The sequence below is a fragment of the Lissotriton helveticus genome, chromosome 8 (genome assembly GCF_964261635.1).
Source record: "Lissotriton helveticus chromosome 8, aLisHel1.1, whole genome shotgun sequence".
Classification (NCBI taxonomy): Eukaryota; Metazoa; Chordata; class Amphibia; order Caudata; family Salamandridae; genus Lissotriton; species Lissotriton helveticus.
In genome coordinates, this window is record NC_136069.1 from 22909696 (window position 1) to 22934797 (window position 25102).

Consider the following 25102-nt stretch of genomic DNA (forward strand, 5'->3'; position numbering starts at 1 on the left):
AGGGAGTTATTGGACTTCGTATTTGTGAGGTATTGCTCAGTGTCCTCATGAGCTCGTAATAATGGTCAGCAGAGCGATGTCAGGTCGGTTGAACTGGGACAGTTGTAGGTTAGGTTTTTAGGCATCTTCTTTTCAACTGCCCTCAGAAATTTTACAAAGCTGCAATTCAAGCCAGGGTCATTAGGATGAAAGCAAGCAAGGACCGCCGTCCTTCTTGTACGGATCCCTTTTCGATTGAAGTGATGCTTTAGCCAGCGTTTCCTTTCGTCCTGTAGTTTTTCACAAGAGCATATCAAATGCAGCATATCCTCTTGTGCCAACCCGCATAGCCGACACAGGGGGTCAGCTTTGATTTTGAGCCAGCGTGGGAGGTTTTGAGTGCAAGGTAGCAGGCCCAACCTGTGCCTTAAAAAGCACATCTTGACACTTTTGGAGTATCCCTCGGCCAGGTAGCGCTGTTGTACCTTAGTAGTGTATGAATTCAGGGTCAGCCAGCCATGTGTTCTTTTCGAGAGAGCTTCTTTGTCTTGCAGCCATGATTGTAATTTTACTGATTTTTTAACCAGTTTTTTTAATGTTATGTGGTTTGTTGGGGTGTTCCAGAGCTGTTCTAGACCTAGATTAGCTAGGCTGCCCTCGTATGCTTGTTCTCTGAACCGAGAACTGCCCGCCTTTATCAATCTTCACTCCTAGATATTTGTATATTGGAGTGTCTTCAATTCTTGTCGTATTCCAATGCCATGATGTTGGTTTCCTTTTTTTCTTGCTGATGGTCATTGTTTGGGTTTTCTCCAGGTTTATTGTAAGATCGTTCTTGCCAGAATACTTTTGTGTTGCATCCAAAAGATGTTGAAGTCCTACCTTAGTGTGGCTTATTAGGACGATGTCGTCTGCGTATAGTAGACAAGGTAGCTGGAGCCCTCCTAGTTTAGGGGCGTGGGAGTTACAACCATTTAGAATTGGGACTAGGTCGCCTAAAAACAGGTTGAAAAGCGTGGGGGCCAGGACACAGCCTTGCTTTAGGCCCCTATTGGTCTGTATGGGCCTTGACAAGGCGGATCCGTCCCCTATTTTTATTTGTACCCAGGTCTCTGTGTGCAGGTTAATGAGCAGGTCCAGCAGGGGTCTCGAGATCCCCCAGTCATTTAGTTTAGACCACAAAAGCTTCCGGTTTATGCTATCAAATGCGGCCTTGTAGTCGATGAAGCAGAAATGGATTGGTATTTTGTTAAATTCTGCTTTGTCAATGAGCATGCCCATGCTCAAGATATTCGTCATCGTGCCTACTGACTTAGTGAAGCCTGTCTGATTGACTGGGATTAGCGATCTCTCTGTTGCCCAATCTGTCAGCTCTTCTAGTAGGGTACCTGCAAAATATTTTGCCTCGTTATCGATTAGAGCCACCAGTCGATAGTTAAGTGGGGAAGCCTTATCTCCTGCCTTATAGATTGGGGAGATGATGGAGCCCCTCCAGGATCTTGGTATTGTATTGAATTGTCTGATTTCCAGAAAGAGGGGTTCCAAGGCTGCTGCCCAGCCTGACACATCTTGTTTGTAAAGAATAGGAGGTATACCGTTTGGCCCTGGTGCTCCCTCCTTTCTTCCTTTTTTGATTTGGCGTTGGATGATACTTTGTAAGTTCGGCAAGTTCTCGATGTCATTTGGAGTATAGAGTTCTGAGTGCCTTGTATCGTTAATTGTTGTTAGATTTTTACAAGTGGCAGGCTGGCAGTGCTGGCTATTTCCTTCAGCCTGACTGAAGTGGGTGCATAGAAAGCTTGCCCAAATATCCTCTGAGATGTTTGATGAGACCCCATGGTGCGAAGGTCTTATGAATGCATTTATTGATTTCCAGAACCTTGCTCCGTCATTCCGTTTGATATCGGAGTGGAGTCTCGCCCATAGATTATCCTCAGCTGATTTGTTTGCTTCCCATTTTAATTTTTTTAGTGTTGATTTTAGTTTTCGTACGTGGTCTTGCTTTACGATATCCATGGGTTTCCGTTGGAGTTCTCTCATTGTACAGTAGATCGATTTCTTTATGTCTTTTATTTTTCTTTTGTCTTCTCGAGAGAATTTGCAAAAATTTGCATCCCCCAGTTGCGACTGAGGCTTAGATCTTGTAGCATACATAGACATAGTACTTGTAAAATTTTCCCATTTCGTAATTTCACTATGCCCGGCGCGGCTCTCGAAGTGCTGTTTAGCCCTTTCCACTAGCGTTCCATCTGTTACTGCTGAATATTTAATTTTTTTAAAGTTGATGGTTTGAGTTAACTCTTTTGACATTTTTGAACGCTCAAAATTTGGTTTTGTGGTCTTGATGGTAATTTCTTGGGGGCAGTGGTCGCTGTCCCCGCTGCAGCCGATCCGGTATGATTTTAGAACTGAAAAAAGGGTAATGATAAAAAAGTATAGTCTAGAATGCTACTCATTTTTGTTGTGTGAAAGGTTGCGACTGGAGGATTATCTCCAGAGGTCCTACCATTGAGAGCCCTGATATTAAAATATTCCAGATTTTCCAGCGTCCTATTGCCTAATTTAGTTTTTTGGGATATCTGTGAAATTGCTTGTATTGGGATATCCCAAATTGCGTTTTGGGTTAGTTGTACATCTTCCTGTGTCGCACCCATGAGGTTAAGATTGAAGTCCCCAGTAAGAACAACATTTGGTGTAGATCTTTCCCTTATATGTGTCTCCATAAAGCTGCAGAGATCTTTAGCTGCTTTCCCCTTCCTTCTTGGATTAATATAGGCATTTATTAGAAGGAAGTCGGTCTCAGTAGTGCTTTGTTTGAGTTGTGGCAAGCAAATATTTACAGCCAGGGCAGCTGTAGAGGATGGCCCCTCTTCTTTTGCCATCAGCACACTTGTAACCAAAATATACGTTACTAGGCCGCCTTTGGAGTGCCCATATTTTGCCGTCCTAGTTGCGGCTGAGTAAAAACGTAAGTAACCATGGAGGTTGGGTGGGTCTACAAGCCATGTCTCTTGGAGTGCCACAATGTCAAGTTTTCTGATGTAGTTCATGAAATCTGAGTCAGTTATTTTGGAAGCCAGGCCATTGATGTTCCATGAGCATATTTTTAATGAGTCGTAAACATCTTCCTTTGGCTTGTGGTCGATGTGTCATTCGTTGTTGTTTAGAGTTCTAGCTATCCATCCTGAGTCAAACATTCCAGATATTTGTGTGTGTTCATCTGCAGTGACTCCCTTGATGCTGCTGTCTTGGTCAGTTTTATTGCTCCCTGGTCCTACCGCTCCTCTGAGGATGCTGCTGTCTTGGTCAGTTTTATTGCTCCCTGGTCCTACCGCTCCTCTGAGGGCCCCAAGGACATGGACCACTCATCCACTGGAAGTACGCAGAATCTCCTCAACGACTGCTTTCAAACTGGAAGCCAAAAGATACCTAATGGACAAATTCCTACCCAAATTTGGGTTAGGTCCATAAGTTCGAAATCATTGATCCTATAACCACTGTTCCATCATGTGATGCTGCTCTTCTTTACCACATTGTGGTTCCCCTTCGTAGCCCGCTATATACCTGTTTTTTGTGTCACTCTCGTTTGTGTCATTTGTCTGTGAATCATGCGATTATTCATGTTGTGTATTTTTACTTGATGTAGATATTGGGTTTTTGCAAATTTGCCATTGTGCAACATTCCGTCCATCATCTAGTTTGTTTTGCTGTTCACCCTATGTGGGAAGGGTATGCCCAGACGTGGGTCCCGTGCTCACTAGGCCACTGGAGTCAAGCTATCCTGGCTGAAGGCGGCTGATAGCCAGAAACCGGTCCTAGGATGCTTGATTCCGGTCCAGGGAAGACCTGGCTTGGCAGTTCGGGCTGGACTGTTCCCATGAGGCACAGGGTCAAGACTGATTTGCATATGGCAATGTCTGAACTGGGGTGGCTTGGTGAGCAAAATAACAATGGTTTAAACCCAGATCTGTGACTGGGGGTGAATGTTTTGCCATTGTGCAACATTCCGTCCATCTTGTTTGTTTTGATATTGGGTTTTTGACCTTCCTTCCACCCTTTTGTAAAGCGCTCTGATAACCTTTGGGTTCTTGTTCGCGATATATAAAAATGTATAAATAAATAAATAGCGAATATCCTATTTGGATTAATACCAAACTAATGCTACGTCCAGTTTGGGAGAGAAACAATATAAGCATAAAAGCAAATATTATGACACCCCTCTCGTTTGACTAACTTTACTGAAGCCTGTAAAATCTTAAAAAGCTTATGGTATTATAGTTTGAGAGTTTAGTGTAATAGTACTGCTGCTGTGTAAGGGTAGAGTTCAGAGAGACCGCATCATGGTACCCTGCTGTGCTGGGATTACTTCACAGATACAGTTATGGTGCTCCTGAAGACGCCCACCCACATTATGGGGGATCTTGAAGTAGAGGCCAATAACTAAAAGCATCAAGAAGTCAAGCCCTCTCTGGCTTCTAACATTCCGGGGTGATGACAGACTGGCTCCTGATGTAGTAGAAGCCCTGACGCAGCCCTGCTAGATGTGCTGGTTTTGCAGTGTGAATCTTTTCACCATCTAGTGGTTTGGACCGAAATTGTCTTTTTCTGTTCTCATCTTTTTTTATTGTGGGCATCATCTTCAATCACCATTTGGTGGTGTGTCCTCTATAACATGAGACGTGCACCCCGGAGGTTCCTGTGCATGTTTGCCATCTTCTGATTCTTTTTTCCGCCGTTGGATGCAAGACCGAGCAGCTCAGAAAGAATCACACAGAGGTGGGCACGCCTCATATCTTTTTTTGAATTTTCCAGCTGGTTTTACTTCCCAAAGTAGGGGTGTAAACCAGGAGCTGCCATCTGCTGCAAGCAGCAGAGGCTGGGGGTCACGTAACAAAGGCGGCAGGCCTTTCAAGTTTCCCTTTTCAAACACTGGCCCATCCTGGGGGAGGAGGTGTGACACCTGCCTTGGATGTGCATTGTTTCTGGTCACAGAGTCAGGGGCTCCCAACTCAGGGGTCCAGAAAAATGTCTGGTGGTGGCTGGCTGCCTACAGCTGCTCAAAGGCCGCACCAGGGTTGGCGGGGATTCACTGGGCACCTCTGAGGTGCCATTTGGGTACATGGCACAATAAATCCCACACTGGCATCAGTGTGTATTCATTGAAATGAGTAGTACCAAACATTCCAATATTCAGTAAAGCCATCATGGTGCTGGGGAACTCGAGTTGTTGAGTTCCCAGACTATGTACTCTTATGTGGCTTCACGGGCGCTTAAAATATTGGGAGTGGTGCCCAATATTGTAGGGACATATCAGCTCATGCAGTTATGCCCTCACCTGTAGTATAGTGCACTCTGCCTTAGTGCTGTGAGGCCTAGTAGAGGGGTGTAAGAAGCTGGGTTTCTATTGCAGTAACCACCCCTCTTTTTTGCCAGACTACTGATGCACTTTGACTTGATGTGCCCTGGGTCCCTGCCAATCTGGTCTCCAGGGACTGTGTTCTTTCCCAAAACTGTACCTTTGTACTTCAATTGGCACTGTAAAAGGTTCCATGGGTACCTAGGGCGCTGTGACCAGGGAAGGCCTCTAAGGGCTGCAGCACATATTGTGCCACCCTTCGATGTCCTGTACCTCAAGACATACACACACTGCCATTGCACTGTCGCAGGACACCCCCGCGCCGCACGGCCACCAGCTGTGTGTGTGCCCCCGCCTCGCTGCTGCCCGTAGCCTTGTTGTGCCTGCCTCGCCCCTCCGCCGTATTTGCGTGTTACGTGTGCCTGAATAATCTGTTTTTCCTTCCTAATTGTATTATTGTATTGTAGTTATTGCCTCTGTACTGTTGTCCCTGTTGTCCCCTTGCACGCTGCTGCATTAGGTTTGTTTCTGTTACCCAGTCCCCTGTGCCTGCCCGCCCCGCTCCCCGCTTCCCGCCGCCGTCCAAGCGGACACGCCCCCTTTTGTTTTGTGCGCTCCCTCCTCCCAGCTGCTCCTCCCTCCCTCCCACTTGGCCATAAATGGCGACCGCGCGGCGCAGGTGAGTGTGACCTGTTCGCAGGACACCCCCGCGCCGCACGGCCACCAGCTGTGTGTGTGCCCCCGCCTCACTGCTGCCCGTAGCCTCGTTGTGCCTGCCTCGCCCCTCTGCCGTATTTGCGTGTTACGTGTGCCTGAATAATCTGTTTTTCCTTCCTAATTGTATTATTGTATTTTAGTTATTGCCTCTGTACTGTTGTCCCCTTGCACGCTGCTGCATTAGGTTTGTTTCTGTTACCCAGTCCCCTGTGCCTGCACGCCCCGCTCCCCGCCGCCGTCCAAGCGGACACGCCCCCTTTTGTTTTGTGCCCTCCCCGCTCCCGCCTCCCAGCTGCTCCTCCCTCCCTCCCACTTGGCCATAAATGGCGACCGCGCAGCGGCCACGCGCAGCGGGTGCGACAAATGTGCGCCAAAGGTAAGCCTGTCTGCGCCCGTCCGCGCCCAGTGCCAGGACCCCTGGCCCCCACCGACGATGCAAGACGACCAGACAGACCTACGACGCCGCCACCCTCAACACACTCAATGCCGGCCGGAACCCCGCCTGCTGCCGAGCCGCCCCGAAACGCTTCCACGGACCCTTCACCTGCACAACCTGCAAGTTCACCTGCCTCCGAACAGGCACCAGGCCCGCAAAGCCAAACCCCAGCTGCGACCTCAAGTGCATCCTGCTCAACACCCGCTCCGTCCACAGACACGCCGTCGAACTCTGGAACCTGCTCGACACAACATCACCAGACTTCGCGTTCCTCACCGAAACATGGATGAACGCCTCCTCAGCCCCCGACATCGCCATCGCGATCCCGGATGGATACAAGATCATCAGGAGAGACCGCGTCAACCAGACCGGAGGAGGCATCGCCATCGTCCACAAGAACACCATCCGCATCACGACCGACTCCAACGACACCCTCGCCGCCGCCGAGCACCTCCAGTTCCAGATTCACACCGACCCAAAGACGACCCTCGGAGGCACCCTCATCTACAGACCCCCAGGACCACGCACACAATTCAGCGAAGACATCACGGACTTCATCAGCCCACACGCCCTCCCCTCCGCCGACTACATCCTCCTAGGGGACCTCAACTTCCACCTGGAGCAACAAGGACCGCAACACCGTCACCCTGCTGAACAACCTCGCCAACCTCGGACTCAAGCAACTGGTCAACACCCCCACCCACTACGCCGGCCACACGCTTGACCCCGTCTTCTCATCCAGCAAGCACATTGCCTTCAGCCACTCCACTGGACTTCACTGGACAGACCACAGCTGCGTCCACTTCAGCTTCAGAAAAACCACTACCCACCACCACCCGCAACAGGTTCCTCACAGAAGCTGGAGCAAGATCACCACCGACCAGCTCACCACCTCCCTCAGCCAGAACCCACCTGCCAGCACTCCGGACCCCAACGAAGCAGCCCGCAACTTCACGCAGTGGCTGACAGCCTGCGCCGACGACCTCGCACCACTGAAGAACCCTCCCAGCAAACCCAGAAGTTCACCGACGAACTCAAGGACTCCAAGAAGACCTGCCGCACCCTCGAGAAAGCCTGGCTCCTCGACCGGACCACTGACAACATGACCGCCCTCAAACACGCGACCCGCAAGCACCACCAGCTCATCCGCACCACCAAGAAGAAATCACTAAAGGATCGACTGGACAACAAAGCCCACGACAGCAAGGAACTCTTCAGCATCGTCAAGGAGTTCTCCAACCCCAGCACCGGCAACAACATAACCCCTTCACAAGATCTCTGCAACTCCCTCGCCTCGTTCTTCCACCGCAAGATTGCTGACATCCACAACAGCTTCGGCACACCATCCTCGCACCCAACCGTCGAACCTACGCACCCCACCACGACCCTCTGCACCTGGACCGCAGTGACCACCGAAGACACAGCCCGCACGATGAACACCATCCACTCCGGATCTCCGACTGACCCCTGCCCCCACCACGTCTTCAACAAGGCCGACTCCACCATCGCACCCCAACTCCGAGACGTCATCAACACCTCCTTCGACACCGCCACCTTCCCGGAGAGCTGGAAGCATGCCGAGCTCAGCGCCCTACTGAAGAAACCAACAGCGGACCCCACCGACCTCAAAAACTTCCGCCCCATCTCGCTCCTCCCTTTTCCTGCCAAAGTCATCGAGAAGATCGCCAACAGACAGCTTGCCGCCTTCCTCGAGACGAACGGATCCCTCGACCCCTCGCAGTCCGGTTTCAGAGCCAACCACAGCACCGAGACCGCCCTCATCGCAGCCACCGACGACATCCGAGCCCTCCTCGACAACGGGAAAACAGCGGCACTCATCCTCCTGGACCTCTCCGCTGCGTTCGACACTGTCTGCCACTGCACCCTAGTCCAACGCCTCAGCAACACCGGCATCCAAGAGAAGGCATTGAAGTGGATCATCTCGTTCCTCGCTGGAAGAACACAGAGAGTCCGCCTCCCCCCGTTTCGTTCCGAGGCCACCGAAGTCATCTGCGGCGTCCCGCAAGGATCATCACTCAGCCCCACCCTCTTCAATGTCTACATGAGACCTCTCGCAGCCATCGCACGCCAAGACAACCTCAACATCATCTCCTACGCCGACGACACCCAGCTGATCCTCTCCCTCACCAGAGACCCCGACATCACCAGAACCAGCCTCCACGAAGGGATGAAAGATGTCGCCGAGTGGATGAAGAACAGCCGCTTGAAACTGAACTCAGACAAGACTGAAGTCCTCATCCTTGGACCATCACCCTCAGCCTGGGACGACTCCTGGTGGCCCCCAGCCCTGGGCACCGCCCCCAAGCCGACAGACCACGCACGCAACCTGGGCTTCATCCTGGACTCCTCCCTCTCGATGACCAGACAAGTCGACGCCGTCTCCTCTTCATGCTTTCACACCCTCCGCATGCTCCGCAAGATCTTCTGATGGATCCCGATCGAAACCAGGAAGACGGTCACCCAGGCCCTCGTCACCAGCCGGCTGGACTACGGGAACACCCTCTACGCCGGAACCACAGCCAAGCTACAGAAAAGACTACAACGCATCCAGAACGCCTCCGCCCGACTCATCCTGGACATCCCTCGACGCAGCCACATCTCCGGCCACCTGAGGAACCTTCACTGGCTCCCCGTCAACAAGAGAATCACGTTCAGGCTCCTCACCCATACAAGTGTTATGATTGATTGATTAATTGAAGGCTGCGTGTTCTGGTGCAGGAAAAAGTGAATAGTCCACATGGCACACATCCCTGTGTGCCATGCCTACAAGCCACTGCCCTGGCATAGGTAAGCCACCCCTCTAGCTGGGGGCACTATACCAGTGGTGAGGGTACAGGGGCTGAGGAGCACTGTACCCCTACAGTGTCTATGTCCATTCTAAGACATTTTAAGTGCAGTAAAGCCATAAAGAGTATATGGTCTGGGAGTTTGTCATTACCAACTCCATAGCACGATAGTGGCTTTACTGAATTCTGGGACGTTTGGTAGCAAACGTCTCAGCATATTAAACCCACACTGATGCCAGTGTGGGATTGATAATACAATGCACTCAGAGGGCATCTTAGAGATGCCCCCTGACAAACGACTAGCCTCTGGTGGGTTCCCTGACTGGTACACACCAGCCTGCCACCACAAGACATGTTTCTGGATCCCTGGGGTGGGGGCCTTCACTCCCTGAGCACAGAAACAAAGCCTTTCCTGGGCGGAGGTGGTCACACCTCCCCAAGGCTAGGGAGAGCCTTCTGTGGCAGGGAGCTTCAAAGGCCTTGCCGCCTTTGTAACACATACCTTAGACTCTCCTCCTATCAGGAACCGGCCCCCTTCCTGTCTCCCCGCCTTTCGGTGAGAAGACAGGCGGGAACAATTTGCACAGCCCAGAAGGTGTGCCCACCTCTACCAACCCCACCCCTCAGGTGGGGGATCCGAGGTAAAGCCCACTCTTTAGGTCCCGCCATCTTGCAGATGACAGGCACTCTCCAATCGGGATTAGGGATTGTGCCCCCTCCCCCCACGTGGGGTAGCCACACCAAGGGTGTAGTCACCCTAAGGTCAGTAGCCCATTTGCTACTGACCTCAAGACCCCTAAAACGCCACCTAAATACAGTAATTAGGGGCAGCCCTGAACAAAGAAGACAGATTCCTGCAACCTACGAAGGACGAAAGAAGACGCCCATCACAGGAGACTGCAGAGAAGAACTGACTTGGCCCCAGCCCTACTGGCCCGTCTGCAGTTTCCTGAGATCCTGCGCCAAAAGTAGTCTTGTCCTGCAGCCAGCGATCTCCAGAACCCTGGGAGGACTGACTGCCTTCAACAAAGATCGGATCTCCTGTGAACAGCAGCTCTGTTCAAAAGAAACTCTCAAGACAGACTAAGCCTGCTGAGGACAAAGAAACCTGACGCCTGGTACCACCACTGCACCTGACGCCTACGGCTCTAATCCGGTGGCCCACCAGTCCCAGCGAGTTCCCCCAGCTCTCCAGAGTCCGAGTCCACTGTGGGTTGACCACTTCAGGACTCCCCGACATCCCCTGGAGCCTCTGCATGGAGACACCCCCCCCCAACCGCAAGTGGCCCGGTAAGGTGAAATCTGACCTCAAATGACACCCCTGAATCCAGCCGCCCTGGAGAAGAGAACCCAGGGGCACCTACGTCCTGAGCCCTCCAACTTAGCCTGCCCAGCTGTTGGTTCCTCCTGGAAGACTTCCTGGACCGAGCCTGCAGCTAAAAAACGAAACCAGCGATCTCCATTGAAAACAACAGTGCACCGGATGCCAAAACACCACCATGCACCCAGCCGCCACTGCGGGTGCACCTTGTGTGCTAACTCTGACCCCCCTTTGCCCTGAGCCTAACACCAGGAGCTTTCCTCTCATAACATTGTGGCCTGCTCGTGAGCAGCCACCAACCGGAGGCCCCCAATCTCCTGTTGGATAACATTGGGCCTCAGCACTCTGCACCCGGCCACCCTAGTGCCGCTGAGGGTGTTCGAAGAGTGCTTCCTCGAACCTGGGGGAACCCTGGTTCTAACTCCAGAATACCAACTTCAAAACCTGAGTACTTACCTTAAAACCGAAAACACTGTTTTCCCCCCTTAGGACTGCATTGACTGCTTGCCCTTGTGCCGCTAAGGGTGTTCGAAGAGTGCTTCCTCGACCCTGGGGGAACCCTGGTTCTAACTCCAGAATACCAACTTCAAAACCTGAGTACTTACCTTAAAAACGAAAACACTGTTTTCCCCCATAGGACTGCATTGACTGCTTGCCCTTGTGCCGCTAAGGGTGTTCGAAGAGTGCTTCCTCGACCCTGGGAGAACCCTGGTTCTAACTCCAGAATACCAACTTTAAAACCGGAGTACTTACCTTAAAACCGAAAACACTGTTTTCCCCCCATAGGACTGCATTGACTGCTTGCCCTAGTGCCGCTAAGGGTGTTTGAAGAGTGCTTCCTCGACCCTGGGGGAACCCTGGTTCTAACTCCAGAATACCAACTTCAAAACCTGAGTACTTACCTTAAAAACGAAAACACTGTTTTCCCCCATAGGACTGCATTGACTGCTTTTCTGTGAAAAATCTTGTGTGGAGTTGAAAAACTGCAAATGTACCAAAAGTAAATTACTTACCTTTTTGTTTAGGAAATGTCTCTGTGTGATATCTAGGTATATCACACTGATTAGCAAAAGTAACTTTAAAAGTAGTCCAAGAAGTAACGTGTATTGTAATCTACAAAGTAACTGAAAAGTAATTTTGATTATTCACTTACCTGTAAATCAACCAACTGCATTTGAACCTGCATTCAACTGTAATAAATTCCCTAAGTATTGCAAAGTATTATTTCACTTACCTGCACCAGGTATGGCTTGGTTCTAGAAATAAAATAACTAAATAATATTTTTATACAAACAAATTGGTCCGAAGTTCAGTATTTGAGTGTGTGACATCATTTCTTGCCTGAGTGTGTGCAATAAATGCCTAACACTACCCTCTGATAAAGCCTTACTGCTCTCCCACACTACCACAAATAGAGAGTAAGCTGCTATCTATTTTTACCTCTGCCTACCTTTGGGGTTCTACTGGGCTCTGTGCACACTATACCTTACTTTGGTATGTTATATACAGAGCCAGCTCCTACAAGTGGTGACTAACCTATGCTATCAGGCCGTGCTAGCTGGCATCGCACACAGGCAGGGTGCCATTTTCTCCCCCACAGGGGTATGAAGGCTGCAAGGGCAGTAGCATTGTCCCAGTGATGGGGTCCCAAGGGACCCTCTTCAGCTACCATCCCCTAGGTACCCATGGTACAATTTACTAAGGACTTACAGGAGGCAGAAGTACCAATTGGGTGATTGTTTAGGGAAGTAGTTCTGGCACAGGGAACCTGGTTGGCAGGGACCATGTGCGCTAGATTTGAAAACTCATCAAAACCAGGCAAGAAATATGGGGGTGGGGGGCAAACCATGCAAATGGCCCTTTTCCTATCTGGCCCCTGTCCCTGTATATTGGAATAAGCTCCCACACTATATTAGGACCTGTACGAACCATTTTTGCTTCAGGAAACTGCTGGAGACATCTTTGTTCTGAGCTGGTCGCGCTGAGGTACCCCTCTGGGTGAATTGAGTGGGTTATAAATGGATTTAACATTAACAAAAGAGGCACTTCCTCACAGGGGGCAATTGTACGATGGATAGTGCAAACAATTCAGACATTCTTAAGGGCAGGAGTGAATCTAAAGGAGGGAAACCAAGGGCACAGTGAGTAGAAAGACGGGAACAACACTTCTTCTCTGGCAAATGTCTCCCTCAGTGACATCTGTGTAGCAGGTACCTGGTCATCCATACACATCCTCACAGAGTATTACTTTGTGAACATCCAACTGAGCAAAGAAGCTCAGCTGAGGCAAAAAGTGCTAAAACACCTGCTGTCAAGAAGCAATTATGTTGTACACAGAGACCAATATTGCTACAATCCGTGCTTACCAGTGGGAGTTGTTTTGCAGCTTGAAGAATTTTCTGGATTCCCTTGTGACCCTACCACCACCACAGAAATAAAGGAGACATGCGAACAGTGGGGGTAGGAAAACACCGATAACGAAGTTTAAAGATTTGCAAGTCCCCAGGAAAAAGAATCTGAAGATGGTGACCGTACACAGGAATGTCTGAGTCCCGCGTCTGATTTCAAAATGGAACAAACATACCACCAAATAGTAGTCGACGATGACACCCTCAAAAAAAAAGAGAGAGAAATGATTAAGACCTTTTCGGACCTAATTACACTAAATACAGAATAAATGCGCAGCATGTGAATCCAGAAAATTCTTCAAGCTGCAAACTACTCCTACAGGTAAGTAACCAACTTGACATTGCGGACAAAGAGGCCCAACCATTATCATGTGAAAGGAATAGGTGCAATGAGGAGAGAAAAAAGGCGACAGGTGTCCAGGGCCCAATTACCTGCTCTTGTGACTGACTGTGAAATGAATGAATGAATGAATGAATGAATATTTATAAAGGGCACTATTGCCGAGGCGTCTTGGCGCTGGGTGTGATAAACCAGGCAAACGCTGAACGGATCTAAAGCTTGGCGTAGAAACATGTTTTTATAATTTTTCTGAAGAGTCCTGCTGGACTGTAGTCAAATCTGTATGGGGAGGCAGTTCAATAATTTGGCCGCTTGGTATGAAGGACCCTTTCCTACCCATCTGACTCTTTGGGGTACGTACCAGTCCAGCGTTAGTGGACCTGGCACAGCGTAATGGCACATACCGGGGAAATAGGAGTTGTATAGCCTCTGCTCCTCCTCCATACATTGCTTTATGAACTAGGCAGAGGGCCTTAAAATCCACTCGCTGCCAGACTGGCAGTAGTGGAGCTGCCTCATACTAGTGGACGTGAGATGATGTTTGGATATATTGAGTAGTACCCGAGCGGCCGCATTCTGAAGTGGCTGGAGTTTGGAAATCTGCCCTGTACCAGCTCCCCAGTAAAGAGCGTTACAGTAATCTACTCTCGACAAAACTAACGTGCCAACAACTTTTTTCCTTAGTGGAAACTGGATGAAAGGAAGAGTTTTACACAGAACTTTCAGCGCAAAGAACCAGGCCGAAGAGACTTGATTTATTTGTGGAGCGAGCGTTAGATCTGTAGTGTAGTTCCTATTATCCCAATAGGCTCTGCGCATTGGAATAATATCTTCAATAGTATAGACCTAGAGCAGAGGTTAACTAGGTCTTCTACTGACGATATTAGACTTAAAGTTTTGTGTTTGCCAGCTAGCTCAGAGTTCACTAGAAACTTTCTCGAATAGGCAAGGAGGAGTTTTACCTCCCTGGATAGACAAGAAGGGATTTAGTTTCTGACAACCATAGAACATGACAACTTTGATCTCCCCTAATCAAGAGTGTATCTCTAGAGTCGTGTGAAAACAAAAGACAACTTATTTTACTCAGTCAGTTCAGTGCATTCTTAGTTTCACCAGATTGTAGAGAAAAGGAAGAGACGGGCGTGTTCAATAAAAGATGGTATTTATTGATCAGTCTCTTTTCTCGTACAAGAGAAATGAATCGATATTATTGCAATACTTATGGTTAAGTAAAGTGCATACAATAAAAGCAGAAGTATAAAATAATACTGTAAAAACATTTATATGGTTTCTAAGCCATATGGTGGTTTAAAATGGATAAAATAGATACATACATATATACATTTTGACTAATCTTACTCAACTGGTGCTTCTAACTACGCCTACCCCAGTGTACCTGACCTAAGCCTAATACGTGGGCGGGAGTAGATAAGTAGCAGTTTAAGTTAAGTTTGTTTTGCCAAGTGACTGACTCAAGAATTCTCTGCAAGGGGTTATTCAGTTCTGTACCTGAGATCTAGAATGGTTGAGGGCTGGTATCTCTCGTCTTTGGTCTCGATATTCCAGGCTGCCTGCAAGGGCTGCTCGGAAGCGCCGGAGCTGGATTTCTCGGCAGGAGAAAGCAGCGTCTCGTTCTCAGCGCATCAGGAAGGCGGGGCAGCGCCAGCGGGGTCCGCTCTGTGCTGGCCTCTTCGGCAAGTCTCGCTGCTCCGATCTCGTCACCACCGCGTGTGTTTGCTTAAGGCAATGTCGGTAATATTTATACCTGTAAGGTGCCGAGATTGACGTAAGGATGGACATAGATACGTCAATAAGAATGTCATACGAACTGGTCGTTAGCACATTCTTTACTGAAGTTCTCGGTGGAATCAAAACAATGGCCGCAGGGATTTTCCCAGGTTGTCATAGGTTTGATTTGTTTTGAGAACTCCGTATGCCTTATCAGGGGCTGTAGGAATAGTGCTTGCCTAATTAGATGGCAAGCGTTATGACCTAATCAGATAACGCGTTCCTGTGCCGTGGTGTGGCTTAATCAGATAACTGTTTCTGCATCATGGGATGGCTGCTAGTTAATTGTTAACCAGAACAGGGTCAGGAATAGGGGGATCGATACAGAACCTATAGGAATACATCACAGATCGTTATCAATCAGAAAGCCTAGGTTCCTGGCCTTGGACACTGGGACAGGGCACGTCCCGGCTTTGGTGGGGTCACCAAAGTTGGCTCCATAGAGAGGGTTTCAAAGACCTCCGTTTTTTCTGTGATAAGCTTCGGACCTGTTCAGCCGTCATGTCCACAGTTTGCGTGGCTGACACCACGAACTGGGTGTCGTCCTCATACTGCACAAGCATTAGACCATGAATGAATGTAATGCAAAAAGGTGACGGGTGTCAAGGGCCATGTCTCCTGCTCCAGTAACAGACTGTGAAATGAATGACTGTAATATGGGGGCGACAGGTGTGTCTAGAAACCTCACCTCCTGCTTCAGTGACTGACTGTGAAATTAATGGATGTAATGAAGCCAGTCAGTTTAGAAGAGTGCCCACTCCAGCTCAGGTGAGTGTGAAATTAAAGAACAAGTTACTTAACTTCAGTAACGCTCTTTCTGGCATATGTAGGAAGCTGGCTCTCTATATAGTGTGCCAAAATGAGGAGCACTGTGCAGAGAGTCCTGGTGTCTCTTACTAGTGAACAGGTGGTTGCTTTAGAAATCCCATGGTGCTCAATTTGTGGTAGTGTGGCAGAGCAGCCTTAGGCTTATCAGAGGGGAGTGTTAGGCATTCGTTCCACACACAGTCAATAAATGAGACACACGCTCAATATGGATATCCAACACTTCTTTAGAAAAATAGCATAGATATTTATATTAATGTAGACACCAAGATCTACGAGATTGGGTAAGTACTTTTAGAGTTAACGGTTTTCAGAAACATTGAAGATGCAGCTGTCAGATGTGAGGCATGAGCTTCCAATGCGGTGATCTTATCCTATGGGAGAATCATACACTGCATAGAGGTACTTGCAAGTAGGGTGAAGGTCCTTAGAACCACCAGCAGTTTTGGTTTACCTGCCCTGGTGTGTCCGGGTGCACAGCTGATGGTCACCAGAGTAGCCTCAAACGCAACAGCTGAAGCCTGTGGAGAAACCTGAAACAAGAAAAATGCTGCAAGTGATGACTTGGGCAAAAATCTGTTGGAACCCGAAGGGGAGCTTGGTTCTTGAGGGTCTCTGGGGCAAGGGGCGCTGTTGGTAGGCTCAGACTTAGGCCGTGGGGCTCTGGGGCAGTGGTGCTTTGTCCTGCGGGTTGCTTTTATTGGAGGCTCTGACATTTTAGGTTGACCTGGAGATGGGGACAAAACAGGAGAGCCGGGCCACTCTTGACGATGGCTTCTCTGACGCTGATGTCCTACGCCGGTAGGTCTGTCTTGGCAGCGCTCGTGCTGGACTCTGAACAAGCCTTGGATGCTGCAAGGGGTCCTGTACCCCCAGTATTGGTGCAGGGGAGCACCCGGGGGTACTGGCATCTCCACACTTGGTGGGGAGACTGATCTGACCTCCTGGAGCACGGTGACCTCTTCCTTGGCAACTGCTGTGTCTGAGGACTCGGTGGTCTGCAGATTGGTGTACCAGATGTTGCAGTCGGTGCCTGCAGGCTGCAGGGCAGTGGCTCTGCCACTTCAAGGGAGATGCTGGCTGGTTGGTGAAGTACTAGCGAGGTCAGGATTACGCAGTTTGTTGAAGAGGGAAGCCGGGATTGATCCCAGGTTTTCTGGTTTCATGTTGTACAGTTCACTCACTGGGTATCTCTTTCCCCCCTAGAGATGGCTTGGCCACCTTCAGTGCTTCACAGGGTGCGTTGTGACCTGTGGCATACTGATGAAGCTGAGACCCAAGCAGAGCACCGGGGTAGTTCAGAGCAGCAGTACTCATCGACCTTGCTCTTCGCAACAGGGCCACTCAAAGAATAACTGGTCATCCTGATACACATTTTCGGTCCTAAGTATAAGGGATAATCAGATAACATTATTCCCTGCCTGAGTCATCTGTGTTCAATATGGAGTATGCATGTGTCACACCTCACCCAGTGAATCACTGTTTGGTTTAAAACTCAGTTGGTTTTAGGTCCAGGACACCTTCTTGTAATTGTGGCTTTAATGTTACGTAGCAAAAAAGCAAATGTACTTATTTTAATGATTTTCCTGTAATTGTACTTTTCTTGTGTACATGTGAACTTATTGACTCAAAATAGCAGTTGAAAGCAAGTATTTTAGTGGGTGACCCCAAGGGAATGGAGAATTAATATTCTTTAGAAGGGTGATATTGGTTTGGAATGTGGGTGATCCCAGTTGCCATTAGTCGGAGGTCAGAGGGTTATTTCTGCAGCTTTCATGGAATATCATTATCTGGAGTAGTTTTGAAAGCTTGTCCTAATTTTTAAAAAAAAAGTCCAATGTCGGCTACAAATGTAGGAGTACCCGATAGAAAAGATTTGCTAAACTTTCCCCTTTATGCATTGAGTTCTTTGTGTGGTGCAAATTGTAGTCCTCTTCCTATTTGCAGAAGTAGGCTAAACTCCACATTACCAATAGTTTTTGGCTCTCCTTAGGTTCTGCTGAATCAAATCTCAGGTAATTTTGAAAAGCAGTCTTCCGGTGTTCATAATGAAACATAGCTAATGTGGGTTAGTTCTCTCACTTTCCAACGGTGCCGTTTAATTTACCAGCATGGATGCTAATCACAAATGGCCTGAAATACAACATTCATTAAAGGTATCCACATGTACTCTTGTCTGTTATAGATTGGATGTTGACTTCATCAATATTTCTATTCTTGCTTGCAGCCTCAAAAACTACAAACATGGATGAAGAGCCAGGTCCCGCCAAACGGCCTAAGAGGAAGAAATACTACTTCCATCAAGAGTGGGAGAACGAATTTTTATTTACACAATTTAAAGACAACTGCCTATGTTTAATCTGTGGAGCAAAACTTGCAGTGGGAAAAAAGGGCAATGTTAAGAGACATTTTTCAACAGTACACGTGCATTTTGAGAGTAAGTTTCCTAAAGGAAGCGGTCTGAGGACACAAAAAGTAAATGAACTGAAATCTGCTTTGAAAACTCGGCACTCTTGTGTTACAACGACGAAAGCCACTGCGGCAATGGAAGCATCTTTCAAAGTTACTCATCACTTAATCAAGCAGAAAACAACCTTTTTGGATGGAGCCATTGTGAAAGAAGCAATGCTTCTAATGGCAGAGTCCTTATTCAAAGACTTCAAAAATAGCCCTGAAATTACGTCTGCCATTTCAGATGTGCAGTTAGGGTCGGACACTTTGGCAACAAGGGTTTCTGCGTTATCGTCCAACATGATAGAGCAGTTAGAGCAGGATTTAAAGACATGCAAATATTTTTCTATTCAGTGTGATGAATCCATTGATGCAAGCGATATTGCCCAGCTGGCAATGTTCGTTAGAATGGTTTTTGAAGATTTCACTAATAAAGAGGAATTTTTAACTTTAATGCCTCTGAAAACCACAACCAGAGGAGCCGACATCCACAAGGAGATGAAGAATTATCTTGTGAAACATAATGTCCCATTGAAAAAGTTAGTGGCAATAACAACTGATGGCACGCCCGCAATGAGAGGGCGTCATTCTGATTTTATTGCCAACTGTAAAGAAGATCCAGATTTCCCTCCATTATTGAACTACCATTGCATTGTACATCAACAGGCAATATGTGTCAAGCTAATGGGGTTTGATCATGTGATGACTCCTGTTGTTAAAATTATTAATTCCATTCGTGCTAAGGCCAAGCAGCATCGAACATTCAAATTATTCCTTGAAGAACTATCGTCTGAGTATGGTGACCTTTTACTGCATACTCCGATCCGATGGCTTGGCAGGGCAAAAATACTACGTAGGTTCCTTTCTCTATTGCCAGAAGTCAAAGCTTTCATGGAGTCTAGAAATGAAGATATCACGCAGTTGTCAAACACTGAGTGGTTGCTCGATTTAGCATTTTTGACAGATGTGACAGAAAAGTTAAATATCTTGAACTGCGAATTACGAAGAAAAAACAAGACAATCACCGGCATGATTAGTTCTGTGAAAACATTCAAATCAAAACTTAGCCTTTTCATACAGCATGTACAGAAAAGAAAGATGCAGCACTTTCCCTCTGTGCTCCAAATCCTTTCAGAAAACAAAGCTGAGCTCGAGCTCCTAGACATAGAAAAATACAGTAGTCTCCTAAAGAGGCTTAATCAAGATTTCAGTGAAAGATTTAGTGATTTTGATCAACTGGAGCCCTGTGTTATGTTTACTTCAAACCCTTTCATGGAAGTGGACGTTAGTGACATTTCTGAGAAAATGAGTGTACTTCTTAGCCTTGACTCTTCCACCATGGAAATGGAGATTGTCACACTTCAAAATGACATTGAATTGAAAGCGAGGCAATCTGACGTTAATTTCTGGAGTCTTGTGGATGCTGAAAAGTATAAGAACATCCGCACAGTTGCAATGAAACTTCTTTCCCTGTTTGGCTCCACTTATCTTTGTGAATCTGCATTCTCAGTTATGAACTTTGTACAATCTAAGTTTCTAACACGTCTGACTGATGAACATTTGAATGACTACATTAGAGTTGCCCTCTCAGGCTATACTCCAGATTACAGCGGATTGGTCAACGCCAGACATAGTCAAGTCTCTCACTAAAATGGTTTGTATACAGTTGCGTTGAATGCATATTCAGTGACAGTTACTGGTGAAATCCCAAATCCAAGTCTCTGTTTCGATACTGACACCAAGAAAAAGTTGCTTCAGAAAATCTTCAGCATCTTTTTATTAGTTGAACAACAACAAAGGAATGTATACTGCAGGCTGCTTTACTAACACCAAGAAAAGTAGCTGCAGGAGAAGAATCTTCCGCACCTTTCCAAATGTTTATTAACTGCACAAGACGAGAACAAAGCAGTTTTTACTGCAGGCCTGGTTTATTGACATCAAGAAAATAAGACGCTATTGAAAAGATTCTTCAGCATTTTTCAAACTTTTTTATTTGTTGAACAAGAACAAATTAATGTGTACTGCAGGCATGGTTTTCAGGCACCAAGAAAAAAGTCGCTTCAGAGAAGAATCTTGAACACCTCACAAAGTTTTTTATTAGTTTAACAAGAACAAAATGTGTACTGCAGGCTGCTTTACTAACACCAAGAAAAGGTAACTGGAGAGAATCTTTCACACCTTTCCAAATTTCTATTAGCAGCACAAGATAAGAACAAAGCAGGGTTTACTGCAGGTCTGGTTTATTGACATCAAGAAAAAAGAGAGATATTGAGAAGATTCTTCAGCGTCTCTCAAACTATTTTATTACTTTAACACAAGCAAATATGTACTGCAAGCCTGAGTTTCAGACCCCAAGAAAAAAGTCGCTGCAGCGAAGAATCTTCAGCATATTACAAAGATTTTTATTAGTTGAACAAAAACAAAAGGAATGTGTACTGCATGCCTGGGCGTCGGATGCCTAGAAGAATGTAGTTGGAGAGAAGACTATTCAGCATCTTTCCAATTTTGTATCCGCTTCACAAGATGAGAACAAAGCAGGGCTTACAGCAGGCCTGGTTTATTGACAGCAAGAAAAAATGATAGCTATACAAAAGAATGTTCAGCATATTACAAAGTTTCTTTCAGTTGAACAAGAGCAAAAGAAATGTGTACTGCAGGCCTAGTTTACGGACACCTCAAAAAAATGGAGCAATGCGTATATAGGATTGCCTACATGACTGGTGCTGTAAAAACCTTAAAATCAAAACTTAACCTTTCAAAGAATGCAGAGCAGAGGACAAATTCAGTACTTTCCCAAATCTCTGCATAAAACAAAGCTGAAGTTCAGTTGATCTGGAACTGGACATTGAAAAACACAGCAATCCTGTCACGTCTGCAATAGAAGATGAATACCTCGTTGGCTCCATCTGTATTTATGATTCAGCAACGCTTTCCACCGTCTGTCTGCCACGCACTGTGAATACTATAATGATTTCTTCAGAATTGCCCTCCCATGCTTCCAGAATAACACCTTATTGGGGGACATCATTCAGTTCTACACGGACGGTAAGATTGATTTTCTTGTATGTTTGTTAATTGAGCTGCATTACAATAATTATTTCAGTGACAGCTATTAATTGAAAGGTCTTGAAGCGTGGTGACAACACAAATCCAAAGTCATTCCTGTCAGTCTTTCTAGGGAACTCTAAGTATATTGTTTAAACCATAGTATGGACTGGGAGGGAAGAAATTAGGCCTAAAGTCAATGAAATTTGCCGTTTGGGGGTGTCCCTCGTAAAAATGTGCGAGTTGCTGAGCCTCTAGTAGCTCACAATGATTTTCACTGATCAGAAGTAGAACTCACTACAGAAAAGGTTGGAGACCCCTGTTCTACGCTGTTACACTGTACGCACCTCAACTCTATGCCACTCCAATCAATTTCACCCCAATCTACACCACTCCACTAGACGCTATTCCACTATACGCCATTATACTGTATGCCACTCCACTGTATGCCACTCCGCTCTACAAGACTCCACTGTACGCTTTTCCACTGTATGCCACTCCACTGTTAGTTACTCCATTCTACACCATTCCAGTGTATGGCACTTCACACTATGCCACTATATTCCACTTCTGTCTACACCCCTCCAATATATGCCACTCCACTGTATACTACTCAACTATACACTATTACACTCTGTGCCACTCCGCTCTATGCCACAACACTCTATGCTATTACACTGTTCATATCTCTACTCTATGCTGGTCCACTCTACGGTTTTACACTGTATATAATTCTACTCTAAGCCTCTTCAGTGTACTCCACTCTACTCCACTCCACTGCATGCTATTCCACTGTATAGAACTTCACTGGATGCTACTCCACTTTACGCCACTCCAGGGTCTGCCATTCAACCCTACCCCTCTCCATTCTACGCTATTTTACTGTACGTCATTCCACTGTACGCTTTTACACTTTACCCCTTTCTAGTCTACGCTTCTCCAGTCTACATCACTTCACTTTAAACCACTGCCCAATACGCCACTCTACTTTTCATCACGCCACCCCAGTGTACACCACTCAACTCTACTTCATTCTATTTTAGTCCATTGCCCGTCACTCCACTATATACTATTTCACTCTACCCATTTCACTGTACATAGCTACAGTCTACTCCACTCTAGTGTAAGCCATTCCACTGTACGCCACTCCACTATGCTATTACCTTGTTCACAGCTTCAATCTTTGCCCCTCTGTGGTAGGGTATTCCACTCTACCCCACTCAACTGTACGCTATTACACTCTACCTCACCCCATAATGCACCACTCCACTCTACACCACTTTACCTACGCCACTCCACTGCACTCCACTCAACTCTATTCCACTTTATGCCACTCCACTGTATGCTACTCCACTCTACGCCACTCAGGTGTAGAAAACAGGGCCCCCATTGCAAAGATGTAGGTAGAAGACAGTGACAGAAAGAAATCAGTCAGTTTTTAGGTCCCGCGCCAAGCGTTGCAGTGCGCTGCACTGCTCGCACAATGCAAGACCTCTTGTATGGGCTTTAGAAAGCTAACCCCACGCTTGTGCGTGTGGTTTTGCTTTCGCCGGCTGTTATTGGCTTTCGCGTGCTTTTTTTTCAAAAATACAGCACACAATTGGGCAAAGGCGGGCGTGTGTCCCGCCTTTGCTCCTCCCATTCCCACTGGTGTCTAGCATGCGCAGCAGCACGCGTTTGCCTCGCTGCCGCGCTCCCTTGCCCCCGCTCCTTTGTGCACCACTGGTTTATTGCAAGTTATGAGATAACCCTAGCTACAGGTTGCTGAAATGCACTTATCATTAACCACTTGGATGCTAAGGTGTTTTATGGCTTCCCATGTAATTTCCATTGAAGTCAATGGAAACTCCATGACGAGCTGGGCTCGTCATGAGCGTCGAAGGGGTTAAAGTCTCTTTTAGAGTTTCCACACCACCTCTGTAAAAGACATTTTGCATTTCATGTTCTGTAAATGATGTTGATTGCAAATTATTTGTTCTGGTGAAACTACAAAATGAAAAAGCAGACACACACTAAGGTTTTATTAGACAGTGCTTGTTTTCATATACTTTTATCCCACGGTTCACTTCAGAGTAGGCTCCATAATCCACAGGAAAACGTCTTTTCTCACAAGAGGAGAAATATGTAGTCTAGCCGATGCCGACTTGCTTCCTGGGGACCCGAGTTAAAATCTCGGCTCCATCACTTTACTGTAAATCCTGTGCTTCTGGTCAAATCATTGAATGTCCCGGTATCTACAATGACAAACACGCAAGAAATAGAATACAGCTAGAAGTATGTGGCATGCAATGTCAGTAGGAAACATAAGTAGGAACTCCTGGTGCCTACAATTACACACATCCAAGAAAAATAAAACTGATATAAATATGGGACCTATATTGTGATTATCAACGTAAACATGCAAACCACCGATTGACGTTCAGCACTCTTTGATGTTCAGCTGGGTTTTCTCGACCTAAATGCAAATGCACACACGCGCTGTGTGTCTAAGTTGTGATGTCATCAAACATAAGCCCTCCCCCAGGTGGGTTTATTTACCATTTTGCACCATAAATGGATTCGCCAAGAGGACTTTCTAAAACATATCAAAATAATATTACCGCAGTGCAAAATCAACCTTTCATTTACCAAACATGAATATTTATTTCAGAAGAGCATTGGGGGCCTTTGTTGTTATGCGCCTTTATAGAAATCCGTCTATAATTTAAATTGCTTTCACAGACCACCGTGAAGGGGAGGATTAGCCGAGTTAGAATGATGACAGCTTCAAATGTATTAATACCAAATAATTAGGCAAAAGTACATTAACATTGTTTAAAATGGAAATCTCCTCGAATATTTAGTGGATTTATGATAAAGTGCATCTTAATACCCTCATTACACTGTCATTGTTGGAGTCGCCGCTTTTATAGACGCTCGTCGGCCTGCTTGCATTCTAGTATAATTTGTTGTAGCCAGCCCTGGTACAATCGGTAATTAAAATGAAAGTCCTCTACAGGTGTGGGTAATTGCTAATCAGTTAGATGCAAATTGTCATGCATCATATTGGAAATGTGATTCAGGTATTGATTGCAGGCTGTCTTCTTCTGAAGGGTTACAAATGCTTCTTGGGTTGCTGAACGCAAGTGCTGCATGAGTCGGCAGCGAGACGCAGTCGCGAGCATTCGACAGTGGGCACGCGCACGTGCTCTTGGTGCCTTGCATCTTCACCACCGCGTATAGTCAGTCATGGCACATTTGTTACAGTAGATCAGAGATAGCCTGGCACGTCAGCGACGGGGGCACGTGCATTTTAATTTGTGCATTTGCATGCTAATAGGCATTTTCCTGCAGATGGGTGTGCAGCTCTCGTGTGCCTGGGGTTGCCAATACTTGGACTGTGTAATCACGGATGTGACAGCCAGTAAGCACCCCGTTTAACCAGGAACACATATTTCTTGCCTGCGTTTTCTGGCTGCTCAGGTTCAACATGGGTTACTTACGTTTGAAGCAGGTTTAAGAAAACAACATTGGGGAGAGGAGTTAGCCTAACGGCTAAGGCGCTCGACCTCGGACCTGGGGATCTGGGTTCGAGTCTCGGTAACGACGCCAACACCTCCTGTGATTCTGGGCAAATCACTTAATCTCCC

General features: G+C 47.0%; 1 protein-coding gene across 1 annotated transcript in view; it reads left to right on the plus strand.

Moving 5' to 3' along the window:
* The window catches only part of LOC144772241 (general transcription factor II-I repeat domain-containing protein 2-like), a 96860-nt gene that overhangs the window by 62562 nt on the left and 9196 nt on the right, over positions 1-25102 (plus strand). The window contains exon 6 of the mRNA XM_078656410.1: positions 18205-21473. Within this exon, the coding sequence (XP_078512536.1) occupies positions 18205-20078 (1874 nt within the window). The 3' untranslated portion in view covers positions 20079-21473. The remainder of the gene's footprint in view (positions 1-18204; positions 21474-25102) is intronic.